The sequence below is a fragment of the Lygodium microphyllum genome, chromosome 6 (assembly GCF_053477565.2).
Source record: "Lygodium microphyllum isolate KBCC chromosome 6, Lygodium_microphyllum_v1.1.10, whole genome shotgun sequence".
In the NCBI taxonomy this organism is placed as follows: Eukaryota; Viridiplantae; Streptophyta; class Polypodiopsida; order Schizaeales; family Lygodiaceae; genus Lygodium; species Lygodium microphyllum.
Genome location: NC_141140.1, coordinates 126938128 through 126954190, shown reverse-complemented (window position 1 = coordinate 126954190; position 16063 = coordinate 126938128). Strand labels below are relative to the sequence as shown.

At 39.9% G+C, this 16063-nt stretch overlaps 1 protein-coding gene across 2 annotated transcripts in view; it reads right to left on the bottom strand.

The window, feature by feature from the left end:
- LOC148035101 (mechanosensitive ion channel protein 5-like) overlaps positions 1 to 15702 on the bottom strand; it is a 200033-nt gene extending 184331 nt beyond the window's left edge. For both annotated transcript variants that reach the window (XM_087680063.1, XM_087680064.1), the window contains exon 1: positions 14391 to 15702. In XM_087680063.1, the coding sequence (XP_087536189.1) occupies positions 14391 to 15317 (927 nt within the window). In that variant the 5' untranslated portion in view covers positions 15318 to 15702. The remainder of the gene's footprint in view (positions 1 to 14390) is intronic.
- Positions 15703 to 16063: the final 361 nt, after the last annotated feature.

The window sequence follows — 16063 nt, the reverse complement described above, 5'->3', positions numbered from 1 at the left end:
CCATGGATTTGTACAAAGAAAGAAAAGAAAAAGGACATTGTTTCAAGTGTGAAAAAAAGTACACATCTGAACATGCTTCCAAATGTGCTTATAGAAATGCAAATGTAAGAGTTCAAAGTATGTTGGTCTTTGAAGACTTTGAGGATGACCATGAGGATGCAAGTGCCTTTGTAATCACTATTGAAAATGATGGGGCTAATGAAGAAATTGGGCAAGAAGAGTTCTTTGACCTTGCAAACACCTTTCCTTCTGACCCCAGTGGTCATGTATGTGTAGATATGGGTGACAAGAATGACTCACATGTTGCCACTATTTGTACTATCTCCTTGGATGCTTGGACACGATCAAAGAGTCCTAATACTCTTTGTCTTCAAGGCAAGATTCATGGGAAATATACGTTTATCTTGGTAAACAGTGGTAGCACACACAATTTCATAAATAGAGCAGTCATGGATAGGCTGAAATGTTTTGCCACTGATTTATAGCAACCATTGAGGGTGCAAGTTGCCAATGGGAGTAAAGAAATTAGTACTCAAATATGCTCAACTGTACATATTCAACTTACTGAAAATTGTGGGCAAAATATAGACTTAATTGCACTTGACATGGGGCCAATAGACATTGTGTTGGGTTTTGGTTGGCTGAAGACTTTGGGCACCATTTCTATGGATTTCTCCTTGCTATATATGCAATTTTTCAATGATGGACAGCTTGTTCACTTGCAGGAAATCCAAAACATCAATGAATATCAGCTCATTACAGCCAAATAAATTAAGAAAGAGTTCAAGAAACACTCTCAGATTTTTGTATTGCAATTAAATAAGGAAAATACAGATCGGTCTAGCAATGTGTAAGATAATTCAGCTTTAAAGGCTCTTCTTGATGAGTACAATGACTTGTTTCAACTACCTATAACACTACCTCCCAAGAGAGCGATTGATCATCCCATTGATTTGGAACCACACTCAAAACCGGTGAATAAGCCTCCTTATAGGTTGTCCAAATGTGAAAGAGAAGAAGTGGCCAAGTAGATCAACGATTTATTGGATATGGGTTTCATGGAGCCCAGCTCATCTCCCTATGCATCACTTGTCTTGCTGGTCGAAAAGGAAGATGGCTCATTTAGAATGTGCATAGACTATAGAGATTTGAATAAGATCACTGTGAAGAACAGATATCCTATCCCTAGGGTGGATGACTTGTAAGATGAGCTGAAAGGGGCTAAATATCTCACAAATATTGATTTCAGATCCGGCTACCATCAGATACGCATGCGTGAAGGGAATGAGATTAAGATAGTATTTAGGACCGATCGTGGGCTTTATCACTTCTTGGCTATGTCCTTTGGTTTGACAAATGCACCTACCACTTTTTAGAGCCTAATGAATAAAATACTGTAGCCATTTTTATTCACATTTGTGTTGGTATTTTTTGATGACATTCTCATCTACAGCCGTTCATTGAAGCTCATCTATTGCACATGAGGCAGGTATTTAACGTACTTAGACAGCATAGACTCTTTGCTAAGGAGTCAAAATGTTCATTCATGTAGACAAAGGTAGAGTATTTGGGCCATATTGTCAGTGAGACAGGCATTAGAGGTAATCCAAAGAAAGTGCAATGTGTTAGAGATTGGCCTAGACATGCAAATACCACCTCTTTGAGAGGATTCTTGGGTATCTCTTCATTCTATTGTAGATTTATTTGACATTATGCTACTATTGCAGCTCTTCTCACTGATAGACTGAAGAAAGAAGCATTTTTGTGGGATGCCATTGCAGATAGAAGCTTTAATCAGCTGAAAGGTTTGCTTACTTTAGCCCCATCGATCTTGGTTTGCCCTGATTTCTCCAAGGAATTTACCATTCAGTGTGATGCTAGTGGGCGAGGTATTGGTACAGTATTGCTACAAGAACATGGGATAATAGCTTTTGAAAGCCAAAAACTTGCTGAAAATGAGATGGTAATGAATGTTTATAAGAAATGCTGGCTATTCTTTATGCCATAAAGAAATGGTACCATTACTTGTATGGCAGCAGGTTTAGAGTCAAGAGTGACCATAGGGTCCTCAAATATTTCTTATCTTAGTCTAACCTTACTCCTAAGAAACGTAGATGGGTGGCCACATTGCAAAATTATGACTTTGACATTACCTATACTTGTGGGAAAGACAATGTAGTGGTCGATTCCTTGTCTAGAATGTGGGCATGTAAAGTATTTGCCATCATGGAATTGCATAGTGATTGGATATATGAGCTTTAGGAGGCTTACCTATTGGATGCTCCCTCTCCCCACGGTCAACTTCAATGACAAGATCAATCCTCAAAGCAAGGAAGAATTGGACAGGATGCAGGCCCTACTTCAGCAATGTAAGCTGAGCTAAAAGAGAGCTCAATATCAAATGAAGATTTACGTTGATGACAAAAGATGGGACATTGAGTTCCAAGAAGGGGATTTGGTTTTGTTGAAAGTACCTAAGTCTAGGTATGCCACTCTTAAGGATGGATCGAATAACAAGTTAGCTCGTAGGTTCTATGGGCCCTATCGAATTATTAAGCAGGTGGGTAACTTGGCTTATTAGTTGGAATAACCCCCTTCCACTAAGATTCACAATGTTTTTCATGTGAGTCAACTCAAACCTTTCATTGGATCATCAATGGATTACTTAGAAGAGCTCCCTCCTGTGGATGAAGAGGGTATCATCCAATACATTCCAGAGGTAGTTATAGGTCAAAGGGAAAAGAAGCTGCGCTCAAGATCAATCATGGAATACTTGATCAAATGGCAAGGATTACCCCTTGAAGTGGCCTTTTGGAGACCAGCTTTAATCATGGAAGAGTTCCCTCATCTTATGGATGCTAACGTGGGTGAAGTGTAGTCAACGGGTAGCCTATCCCAATTCAAACAGCTTGGCAGACAGCTCTCTATTTTCAACCAGATTTGATTCTAAATCATGGACAACATTTAATGCCATATATGGGTTGAAAGTACTCAAAGCAAGCTCCATTTCTATGTGTCAAACACCTCGATCGGAGTTACCTATCAAAAGTTATTGCAGATTTACTAAAACAAGTTCGTGTAGTAGACAACATGCTATCCATTGTCTGCAGTATTGAATTCCCCAATCATGTCCATACATCATATTGTATCCATGACCCAACATACATACATAACCCCACATGGTTTATTGAATAACCCCTTATAATAATGCCGCAGAGTGGTGCTCTATATTGCCCTGCCCTATTTTGTAATAAGTGCCCATTTTGTTTTTGAGGACAAAAACCCTTGGGTAGGGATGGAATGTAAGAGACGGGAAATACCAGGGAGGATACATGAATAAAATAACGGAGGAAAAATACATGCTACATTGTGGGTATATAAGATGTAAGGGACTTGACATTCACTCTCATCAGATTATAATAACAAGTCTCTTTCATCTTCTCTCTCTCTCCAGCTTTCATGGCTTCCTTCCATTTCTGTCTTTCTCTCTCCTCGTCACTCTCTTTCTCTCTCTTTTGCTTCTCTACTTCTCTCTCTTCTACATTCCTCTCTCCTCTTTCTCTCTCCCTAGTCCTCTCCTTGACACTAAGTGATTCTCAAACCCTAAATTTTGCAAAGATTTAGGGTTTACAATAGGAACTCTCATATTGTCCACCAAATATGACTAAGATCTATTCCAAATGGTTGAAGAATACTAAGATCTTTTGAGAAATTACTAGAGAAGGTGAGAGAAAGCCAAGATGAGAGAGAAATCTAATTTTCTTCATGAGAAAATCCTAAAATCTACCTATTGCCTACTCTACCCTGCATTTAATGCAATTACCTATTGTTAGACACCTCCAAAATTCTATTACTTGATCAGAAGCGCTACTGCTAGCCCTTCAAAGGTGTCTCCTTGCTATCCCCTACTTGTTAAGGCTCCCAGATGGGTATCTTTTGCAATAAATTTTTTGTTGTTTGATTAAAAAATTGACTAGCAACTCCCACTCACTCTCTCTCCTAGGCTGTAAATTAATTGAATGGCTCGGGCTCACTCCCCAAAAATGTTTTCTTAATTTGGATGGGCATTTTTACCAAGTGGTAGTCTTCTAAATCTATTTTTTGGTATTATCCAATCATTAAATTAATTTTCAAAATCAAATAATTCTAAAAATTAATTTCAATCCTTCTAACCCTACTCAAAATTAAATATACCAATCCATAATTAAATTGGTTAGGCCACCATTTGCAACCTAGAGTGGTCTTCAACCTTTATTGACCCTTAGAGTGGCATTAATTAATTAATTAATGCTAGTCCCTACTAGTATCACCATTGATACTCATTGGCTAAATAACTATCCTAGGGTCAAAACTGACACCAATTGAGCCCAGTTGGCATAACTTATTAAAAATTTTGTCTTTTATACCCACCTCATCCTTGGGGTCCTTGGCCTATTATTATGAAATAACTGTGATGTATATCACATGTGCTAAACGACCTTGCACATTTGATCAATATCTAAATCAAATGTTATCGGCTAGATTAAAGCATCTTAAAAATTTATGTCCCCATGACAACCTGTCTCCATTTGTAGCTTGTAAGAGAATGTGTGAATCTATCTAATAACAACCCCTATGGCTATGGGAGAGTTGGGTGTCTATGTACAATGGCAATAGTAAATCCATCATTAGAGAGATGAGAAGTGACTTCAATAGAACTCCATCCTCGATACTAGAGGGAGTGGTGGATGGGTCAATGCCCTTGTTGTCTCAATCCTCAATATATCAACTTTGATCATCTAATTCAGCTCTAATCAGCTGAGAGAAAGTGGAGGGTAGTCAAGACTATAGTCAAAAGGTGGGAGGCTTGTCCAAACCATGTAGGCTCATCCAGATAGTCATGTATGAAAATCAATAGTCCTTCTCACCCTCTACTACGAGGAGTTGTCTAGATGAACTTGATGCCAATCTAAAGTATCTGTAGTATGGAGCCCCCATAGTCTCTACCAAAAAGTAATTTCCTCGAGGTCCCTGTCTCTACAAAAGTGTGCAAAGAATTTAGGTGGCACTACAATTCCTCCAATGAATCTCAAATGATAATCATATCATCTGCAGACAATAATATCAGTAATGGCACCCCTGCTAGGCTAGCTCCAACTCCTCCTCCATTAATGTAATCACACACCTTATCTACATATAAACAAAACCACATGGGTGAAAATGGGTATCCTATCAATCCTCTTTGATAGCCCCCCAGGTGCTCATACACAACCTATTGTTCTCTCATATAGTGCATAAATTTCCCATTTTAAACCCTTTGGTACTTCAATATATTGTAGTCTCTGCATGATTTGTGTACAAGGAATTGCATTAAATTCTTTAGTGGAAATTCACAAAGCAGTAATAGATCCTCTTGTCTTGGGCTCGACCCTCCTCAATAATGGCTCTAAGTGTGAGGATATGGTCCAATGTGCTATACTTGAATCTGCAACCTCCCTATCCTTGTGCTCTCTTACCTTGCACTTGAGCCCACTCATTGAGTTCATGCTTCAATATAAATCCATATATATTAACCAATGTATGGTGAATCATAATATGGCGAATCATAATAGTCCTATAATTGTTAGGGGTCAAATGTTTTCCACTCTTAAAGAGTGGGATTATAGTATCGTGTAACTAGCTTATAGGGAACCCCTCACATACAGCTCTATTGTGCCAATATGGATGCTAGTATGTCCTAAGCATGCGAGAAATGTTTTGATGCTAGTTTGTCTTCATCATATGCCCTTCCATTTTGTAATCTATAAATTGCATCCTTAACCATTTTCCAAGTGAAAAAAGATCACTCGGTTGGTCTACAAGCTTGTGGGGGACTGCATAGGTGGCTATCCTACCACATCATATAGTTGTCTCCCATAGTCAAGCCAAGCATTTGGTGATGTAATATGTATGGGGGGATATCTCTCATGAAAGATCTTCCATGCACTCTTGCTATCCCATCCAAAAAATAGTTGATATACCTTTATGTCTAGTTTCACCAAGTAGTCTTGATTGTTCTTCCATACAATGCATTGAAGACGACATGTTTTAGTGCCTAGCTTCACCTTTCTCAATAAGCAAGCACGAGAAACTCTATATTCATCATCATATCAACTATTTTGGGGAGTAGTAGAGTGTATGGAAATGCATACATGGCTTATTTGTGCATGGCCTCTACGAAGTCCCTTGTACATTCCTCTAACGGTCTGTTCAAGCCCAATGTACGTAAACTAGTTTGTAGAGATTCACTACATATGTGTAAGGTATCCTCTATAAAGTAGTACTTGTGATGTTTAGAGAGGCATGGTGTTCCATGTTTTACATGTCCACAAGAGCTCACAAAAGTCATAATAGAATGATCTTCTTGTAAAATTTACAATAGGAAAGTAGCATATTGCTATGAATATATTCCATAGTCTTCATGCATGTATCCTAGTCCATAAGTTCTCTTCATTTTCAAAGCTTGGGATTCCCTTGCTAGTTTTGCAACAATATCATCAAAAGTATTAGAAGATGTAGCAAAAGAGGTACCTAGTTGCAAGGATAGCTTGCAAGCATTCTTGTTCTTTATTACCAAACATTGGAATGCATTGAGACTAGCAAATGCATCCAAAGTCTCCCAAAACTTTTGTTGGGTGCTCAGTGGAAGTATGCAAGTGATCCATTGTCACACCATGAAGTCTCCTTAACACAAGATGAGAGAGCCCAAAAAAAGTGGAAGAGATTCTCACATCTTAATTAAATTCATTCAATATATATTTGTACAAATATTGGCTCTAGGAGCGCACATCATCAATATTTCAAATGCCTTTTGAAAAACGTTTTTTAAAGCCTTTGTACAAAAATCAACCTATTGCCCATGATCACAAAAGCACGGTCTACTACCCATGACCATGCTATACACCATGACTTGTCTTGCCTAGCATATGTATCTCACCTCTTGTACTCGACCATGTTATCCACCTTTGCCTACCCAGTATATGAATGCATGTATGTGGATGGCACCCAGGTGTATTACATTTTCCTTTGCTAGAACTAAGGTTGTCCCCAACCACATAGCCTCCTGGTAAATCAGAAGCAGAGCCCAAATTGCCTCATGCATGGGTAACTCTAAAACTTGAGAAAATACTAGAGCTTCTTCCTCCATGTACCCTTATTTTACTTGTGAATGAACAATTGTTCTGGCACTACTAAAACAACTCCTAAAGCCATTCAACATCCACTAACTCTAGCTCCTCTTGAGTTGGCGTTGTGGTAGGAATAGGTCCATGATGCTTTGCAAGGTTATTCAATTAGAAAATAGCTCCAAATTGATAAATCACATCACTTAGCTTCTTAATAATGTAGAAAGGTCCCTTCTTCTAAGGTGCTAGCTTAGATGAAAACTCCCCTAATTACTTCAAACATTGCTTCTAGATTTGAGATGGGATCATTAACCTTGTTGAAACATCAACTCATGCTGATCTTTGTCTTTGTAAAGAACTACTTGAGCACAAAAGATAATGCAAAGGAAATATCCACCTAGGATCCAACCTACACACGAGACGTGACACAAGCTATATCAACAAATATATGGTTGGTTTGTCCATCAGGACTTCACAATGCTCCAAGGACGACATCGACAATCAAGTTCTCAATTTTTGAAAAACCACATGCCAAAAATGACTAGTGAACTTAGAGTCTCAATCATTGACTATTGCATCAATCAGACCATAAAGTCCATAAAGATGCATAACAAAGAGACTAGCCAACTCATTTCTTTGAAGGTCGTCATTGTGGGAATGAATCAAGCAATTTTCAGGAATCGGTGAACCACAACCCAAATTGCATCATGACCTTGATTCATACGGGATAGTCCCACTATAAAATCCATAGAAATGCTACTCCACTTCTTATCAAGGATGCATAATGGATTGTGACATCCCAACTTTTTTGTGTCGTTCAACTTTATTAAGTTGACAACATGGGCACCCATGCACGTAAGACTCAACCAAAGTCGACCACCAAGGCCAAAGTTCAATGTATGCTAGGGTGTCTTATACTTGGCATATCATGACACTCACACAAAAGATTTTTGCATATATCCTAATTATTAGATACATACATTTTATCATGTTTAAACAATAGTCCATCGTATGGAATACTTTTATACTATCTTTCTCTTGGTAGCTAGCTTTCAAGTGTCCAAACCGCCAAAGCTTCTTGGGTTACTAGGTCCATCTTGGACTAATTGCCAAATCTTGCCAAAGTGAAAATCATTTTAGTAATGCCCTATGAGAGAAAGATAGAAATCAATCAAATTTCAAAGAAGGCATCAACTTTAAGGATCGAACTAAGAGCATCGGCAACCATGTTAGTTGTGTCCTTTCAGTAAGGGTTGTCAAAGTGTAAACTTTATACAAGCTCTACCTCGCCTTGCAGTCATGGACATTGTGCTAATTGTTGAAGTATTTTAACGAATAGTGGTCAATCCAAATAATGAATGGATCACCATACAAATAATGACAACAAATTTTAAGTACATGAATGACCAATAGCAATTTGTATCTATATGAACTGCAAAATGTTAATTTGGATTATTAATCTGCAATATTGATATAGTAGTAATCAACCATTTCAATATTTGAAAACATTGATTGAGCTTATTGGTCCAAACAATTAGACTTGTGTGCTTTTCTTGCTTTGGATACCCTCAAGCTAACATGTTAAGGGTTAAATAATATGAGCATAGTCATTCACAAGCTTCCAAAAGAAATTGGTAAAACTCAAGAAAGATTGTACTTGTCTTATGGTCCTCAAAATAGACCAATATAGCTCTACTTGAATCTTTTTGTGATCAATTCACATACTATTAATTGAGATGATGTGTTTGAGATACAAGATCTCCATGTGAAAAAATTCACACTTGGGTAGCTTTGCAAACAAGCACTCTCGTCTTAAGAGATGTAAGATGATATAGCACTACTTGAATATTTTTGTGATCAATTTAGATACTATTAATAGAGATTATGTGTTTGAGATACAAGAGCTCCATGTGAAAAAATTCACACTTGGATAGCTTTGTAAACAAGCACACTCAGCTTAAAATATGTAAGATGATATGGAAGAGTTTGCATGCTCCTCTTACAAGTTGCTATGGTAAGTATGTCATCAAGGAAAACATAATCAATGCACATCCTAAAGGAACTATCTTTCTTCTTGACCAACAAGACTGGTGAGTCATAGGGTGAAGAACTAAGTTCAATGAATCCCATCTCTAATAGATCCTTGATTTGCTTGGCAACTTCTTCATTCTCACATTTAGGCAACTTGTAGGTAGGCTTATTCATTGGTTTGAGTGAGGCTCCAAATTTATGGGGTGATCAACCACCCTCTTAGGAGGTAAAGTTATAGGCACATGGAGGAAGTCTTTGTACTCCTCAAAAAGAGCCTTCAATGCCAAATTATTTACTAATTCTTTGGATTGATTTGATACCTCTTCATTTAGGTGCAATACAAATATTTGAGAGTGCTTTTAAACTCCTTCAGTTATTTTCTAGTGATAAGTCAAAAATAAGATTTATTATGGATTCCTTGCAAATGGATGAGTTGTCCCTCACTAACAAACTCCATATAAAGCTGTGAGAGATCCATAGTAATCTTGCCCAATGTCATCAACCAATCACACCCTTATACCACATCTATGGGGCCCATTTCCAAAGCAATCAAGTTCACCTTTGCATAATAGTTTTCAACCAAATGTAAGGGAACTTGTGAGCACATTTGGGTGTTGATTTCCTCTTCTCCATTAGCCACGTGTACCTTAATGGGATGATGTAAATAAATGGAAAGACGATCCGACCTATTAATTTTTGACTTATTTACAAAGCTATATAAGTCTGGCAATGTTTGCATGAGGCCCTAGAGCAAGGTCCCCTAGCATGCCAAGAGGAGTTTGACAAATAGCATATCATCTAAAACCCCATAAATTCGAGATTGTGTAGGCTGCAACTAGGAGAGGACTCTCACATCAAGTGGGTTGAGTGGAAGATTAGCCTTGCCCATTTTGTGAGGATTTGAGGGACGTATACATGATGGCATATCAAGAGATTCTATAGCAAAATTCATGTTGTCGGAGAGGAATAGAGACCAAGAGGAGGGGAGATTGATATAGTGATCCCTCGAGATTGAATAGCCCTCTCTTACAAAGAGCTAATGCAACGAGAAGAGATATAGACAACAAAGTTCTTGCATGTGGGCATCCCCTTGCAGCAGGTGGAAGGCAGAATTGGTGATGCTCCTTAGGCACTTTCTTCATAGTATAAGTGGGGGTGGCCAACTAGCCACCACTAATAGAGAACAAAAGGGGTGTGGCTTTCCCTAACATCTCTTGAAGGATGATCCATGTCATTAGCCTCCAAGGGAAGTTATGGTAGCATGACTTGTACATACATTTGTCTAATACTCAAGAGTGGCACCTTTGTATTTGGGAGAGCCGACCTCTAGACAAGTTGGAAAGGGATCCAAGAGAGTGGCTCTCACTAGCAATGGCAGTTACAGAGCTTCTTGGCCTAGACAACCAGGATTGGTAGGATGTTTTGATGCAAGATGATATGGATTGGGCACCCTCATGTAGTAGAAATTAGGCAAAACATAGCATCATGGATGCTTTTCAGTGAACCATGTGGTGATGCCTATGGGATAGTTGACGATTGGGGAAAGTGTCCTACTTCATTTGGCTTCTTGCACATCGGGGCCTAGTAGTTAGAAGTTGATTGGCCTAGATACAACTAAATGGAGTTTGTAAGTGTTGCCTATAATAGTGCTTTGAGACTCTAAGGCAATGTCTCTAGTCATGCAAGGTAGCCTAGGTGGTGTTGAAAGGAGTCCACCATATTCTCTATCAAGTTGCACCTACCGTGGGTTACATTTCTTGGGGGTTTTTTGCTAGAAGTTAATTAGCTAGGGCTACCATCTATTGTATGAGGCAGAGATGCATGAATGACATGATCTTAATCATTGAGGCAGGCTCTTGTGCTATGGTCACACTAGATGCCTTACCCAAATGCCAATCACTAGAGCCTATGGTGTATGATCAAATATTTGGGAGTTCATTGGAAGCCTCATAGGGTGGCACATCTAGAAGGCAAATTGCCAAATGATTTTTGATGCCTTTGGTATTCGTGACCATGGAAGAGATCTAAAGATCTTTATCCACCCACTTCAAGGCTGTTGGGATTAGCTGCAGGAGGGCAACTCCCAAGCTCGGCAGTAAGAGCTCCAATAACAATTCAAGCTCACTTGGGGTGGCCATGGCTTGTTTTTCATAGTGCAAACAAGTAGATCCAGGTGATGATTACCCCTCCCCCCCCCAAAAAAAAAAAAAAGCCTGAATGGCTTATGTCCCCCATCCTCCCCAGACTGCCTTGAGAGACTTGAATATATAATTTTGTTTTGAGTTTCAAACAACTCTAGCTAGATTGTCGAGCACATGTATTTCCTTGTAGAATTACTATGAGTAACATAATTAGCCACACTTTATTTTGCAAAAAAGGTTACGAGATATCCCTAGAGAAAATGAAAATCATGCATAAAATTTATTCATCCCAAAAGCTCTCTAGAGAAGTCTCAATGTGATCGAGTGGAAAAATTTCTACATAAACATAACGTCCAATGAGAAATATCAAAAAATCTTTAAAAAACTAAAATCACCCTAGAAAAGTTAAGACATGTAAAGTCATTTGAGTATACAAAAGTAAAGTAAGTAAAAGTATATATAGTGCCTAGTACATCCCTAATAAGAGCCTATTTTTATGCTACACATGAGTGATGAATAAGAACCTATTTTTAAGGTATTCATATGAGTGGTGTACAACCATGCCATGTTACTATGTGTCAATGTAATCAAGGCTCTTGCGAGTATTCTTAAGTACCATCCAAACCTTCTACACACCTACACAAGTCTCTGCATGTTAGACGAAGACAAAAGTACAATGTCAAGTAGGCATCCCAAACCTCCACCAGTGGCAAAACTTAATCTCAAGCCTTGGGTTAAGGAGGGTGACCACATACGAAGGTCGGGTTCACAAGAGAGTGTGAAAGAAAGAGGGGTAGAAGTGTGTTGTTTTTGTGGAAGCATGTGATGAGCTAAAGGAAAGTGAATTGCCTTTGACCCCACCTGAAAATGGGTGGCCACCCCCTAAAAAGAGAAACATTTCCACCCAAAAAAGGTGAATATGGTAGGCCTAGCGAGCTTGAGCCCACCACATAACCAATAAGGTATTTCCATATTTGCATTTACCTTATGAGGCCGGTGTCACACCATGATATGGATGGATAAGTAGTGGAAAAAGAGGTGTCCACCAAATTACGTGTCATAAGATAATTAGATTTGATTTTTGCGGTTGGAGGACACTTCTGGGCAGGGGATCTCCCCCGTCCTGAAATTCGGGCGCATCCACTGCACAAGAAGATAACACATTTATTTAAAAAAGGGATCGGGTGACTGATCAGAATTGAACCACTACGAATCACCACACACCACAAATTTAATACGAGTGGGCCAAGCCTCTTTTGGTGATATGCAAGGGCGCATTTAGTGTGTAACCAAATAGATGGACAACTTGCACACAGCCCCAGCTGTCCGAGGTTGCATGTAACCACCCCGAGACTTCCATTTTTCAGTGCATTGCCTCAAACATGTGTGTGAAGAAGAGTGGGGTAACTAGACTTAAGAAATGTACTTTCTTCCGCAACTGCTGTCTGAACCCACCCTAAGGAAACTTGTTGGGTATCACAGAAACCTGAAACTGAGAAACATTATACCAAGCATATAGGACCAAAGGTTTCAGAATCCCTAAGAATCCCTAATATTGGCATTCGCAGCACGAGCTCAAAGAAGACTGCTGTAAGAAAGGGAGCAGCTTGGAGGCTCATCTCATAAGAGGGCAGAGGAGGAAAGCAGCCCAGGTGGTGGCGAGGAAAGAGGGTAGGTTCGGTGGCAGCGCATCACAAAAGCACAGAGAGCAGGGATGGTGGGATTTCAGTAAAGGGGCGAGCCGCTGATGGGAGGCTGAGGAGGCAGAAAGACATGGAGCGAAATGCACCCAAATTAGGATTTAAGCTGCTAGCACCCCCAAGCATTTTATTGAGTACCATGACCAATCCTACGATGTTTATGGAAAGAGATCACACATTTCAAGTGGGCTTGTAAGGATCACTTTGCAGGCAAAAGCAGGCAAACAACTGGCACCAACAGTTTATACAGCCATTAAAAAGGGTGACCCGAAGGCTGAAGTCAAGCAGCAAGAATGAGCTCAACTCTAGCAATGTAGATAGGCTGCAGGGTATATGGCTTTCCTTTTCTCCAACTTTTGAATCAGCCCTGGTTTGGAATAAGAAGAGGTAAGAGCCTCTTCCCACCCAGCTCTTAGAGGGGCAAATTCACCCTGCAAGCATTACAACCATACTGCCATACCGAGTGCAAGTGGGGGACTCCAAGTTTTTCAGAGAGTTAAGCGGGCAAGTTAGCACCTTCGAAATTGTGAGTGCTTCCATACGACTTGGAAGTGCAAGGGATTCCACCAATCACAAAGTGCAAATATCTTCTTTTTCTCTTCCTCTGTGATGGTTGCTTTGAATCCCCCACAGGCGCCGGGTGGGAAGAGGCTCTAAGACAGATAAGAGGCATGAAGAGTTAGAAGGCATGCTATAGCCTGCTCTACTTCTGAGTTAACAATTTGGTGTCGCCCATGAAAACTCAATAAAACACTTTCCAATCTCTCTCGTATTACAAGCAAAAGGTCTTAAGAGCCAATATAACAGGCCTTTGATAGAGGTATCTTTGACAAAGCATTCTTTCAAACATTCTGGGCACCCAAGGCAGGTAGACACGGTAGTCCCAAAATGCTACGCATTCCAGTTTAATGTGTGACAACAGCAAAACCTTGACTGCAGATATGCACATAGATCTGGGTGACAGAGCTACTGCTGTTTTTAGGTAATGGCAAATGTGTGGCTCTACCTGTGATCCTTATCAGCTGTACACTCTAACTGATCTAATGAGCTTAAATTCCCAAAAAGTCAAGAACTTGATATTTGGCGTGTCAATATCACAAACAAAAAATGCACTATTGGATAAGTCCATAACTTGATCTGAAGACGTAAGTTCTAATTTGTCAGTATGTATAGTATGCAAGCATGCAACTTGAGCTCTTGTCAAATGCTAAATATGTGGGAAGCTTGCAAGATCAGGCATACCTTCAGTAAAACCTAGAACTATGGATCTAAGCTACCAAAAAGAAAACTTTTCTCAACGAGTACGTTTTCTTCCACACCTATACAAGTTGGATAATAAAATATGCCACACACAGCTCTAAATATTAGAAGCTAACCTTCATGATCCATCCAGAAATAAGATGTCCACAGAAAATCACCAGAGTCAATGCCTGCCATCGCCACAAGTTGAGACCCAGAAATGTCACCTTTTCAAGACGAGGTATTCTGACAGTGCAAACTAAGAGAGCCACCAATCCAAAGAGGCTAAACCATTGAAGAACTACCAGCCACCTGCTTTCATCGTCCTCTTTGAAATCCCCAATGAAGTTTTCATCCAAAGGGTCTGGCTCTTCATCTTTGTTCGGTAAGCTGGCAACATTTATTTTCATACTAGACAAAGTGTCTTCAGGGTTGGGATTTGCCTGAGCTACACCAATATTCTGAGGCGGCTCCTGTGAGGGGACCTGACAGCTAGGGTTACCACACTCCGGTGTAATTGCTGCATTTTGTGCCAGTACTGCGTCAGGGGCCAAGGAATTTCTCTTAAGCAGACGAGAACTGCTGTATGCAAGCTGACCTTTCATGGCAGGAAACAAAGGGGGCGGGTCCAGCAATCGCGACTTAAGGCGGCCAAAGGTGCGGACTTTCATACTTCCCAGTAAAGGTTCTGCTACTGCAGATGAATCAGACCCACTACTCTCATCACTTTCATCAACCAAGGCATCCCTACTATCTGTCCCTGATGTGTCAAAGGATGCTGTCATCGCTGCAGATAGACCTGAAATTACTTTCCTATCATGGAGTTCTTGCTTATACTGCTCTTCTTCATTTGTTTTGACTCCCCGAGGACTTGATACATTAATGCATTCAGGCTCGCTGGCTGCATCTGCTGTGGTCAGTCTGAGAGGATGCTCGCCAATTCTCCTTCCATGATTCTGTTCATTATTATCTTTCTTTAAAGCTGCAGGCAAAATATTTAATTCCTTAGCAGCCTCAGCTTCTTCTTCTTCCAACAACGGGGCCATATGCTGGTTAGTATGCATCACAAGCAGCAGCACAGTGCCGAGAAGGGCAATCGACCACTTGTAAAGAAGCTAGTTGACATTAGCTGTGAATATGAGTAGCATCAACTTGCATGAACGCGAATACACAAGCCATGACCAATGCGGCTGAACAATTTAGGATCAATTGCATGCACTAATTCTTGATTAATATCTGCGTTGGTGTCTGTTAATACTCGATAACTCATGATAGAGTCCCAGAGTGCCCACCGACGAACCCATACACAGGGCACCACCACCATCGACCGCCGTCTCTTCATCTTCTGCAGCTCGCTCTGTAATGGACGGTGTAACGAACGGTCAGCCTCTCTAAGGTAAGGTAACTCGCTAGCTACGACAGCTCTCGCGGTCGTACAGGTGTATCGACTCGCTAGCTTTCCACGAACACTAAGGGCGGTGTCACGCGTAGCCCAGAATAGACTTACAAATAGAGCAAGTATGGTGTTTTTTGGCCTTTTTATTTAACAAGGGTGCAATATCTTGCACAAGAGCATTGCCCTTTTGTTTTTTAATTTAATAAAGAGTGGAAGGGCTTGATTTTGCTAGCTAGCTTGTTGGCTTTTAAATTCACGTTCAACTTGAGACCATATTTTCTTTATCTTTTTTCTCCTATTTTCCTTCAACCCCTCTTTTTGTCATATTGTTTCTTACGAGACTATGCTTCCTTTTTTCTACGAGACTACACTACTTCGTTTACAAGACTACGTTGCTTTTTTGTTTACGAGACT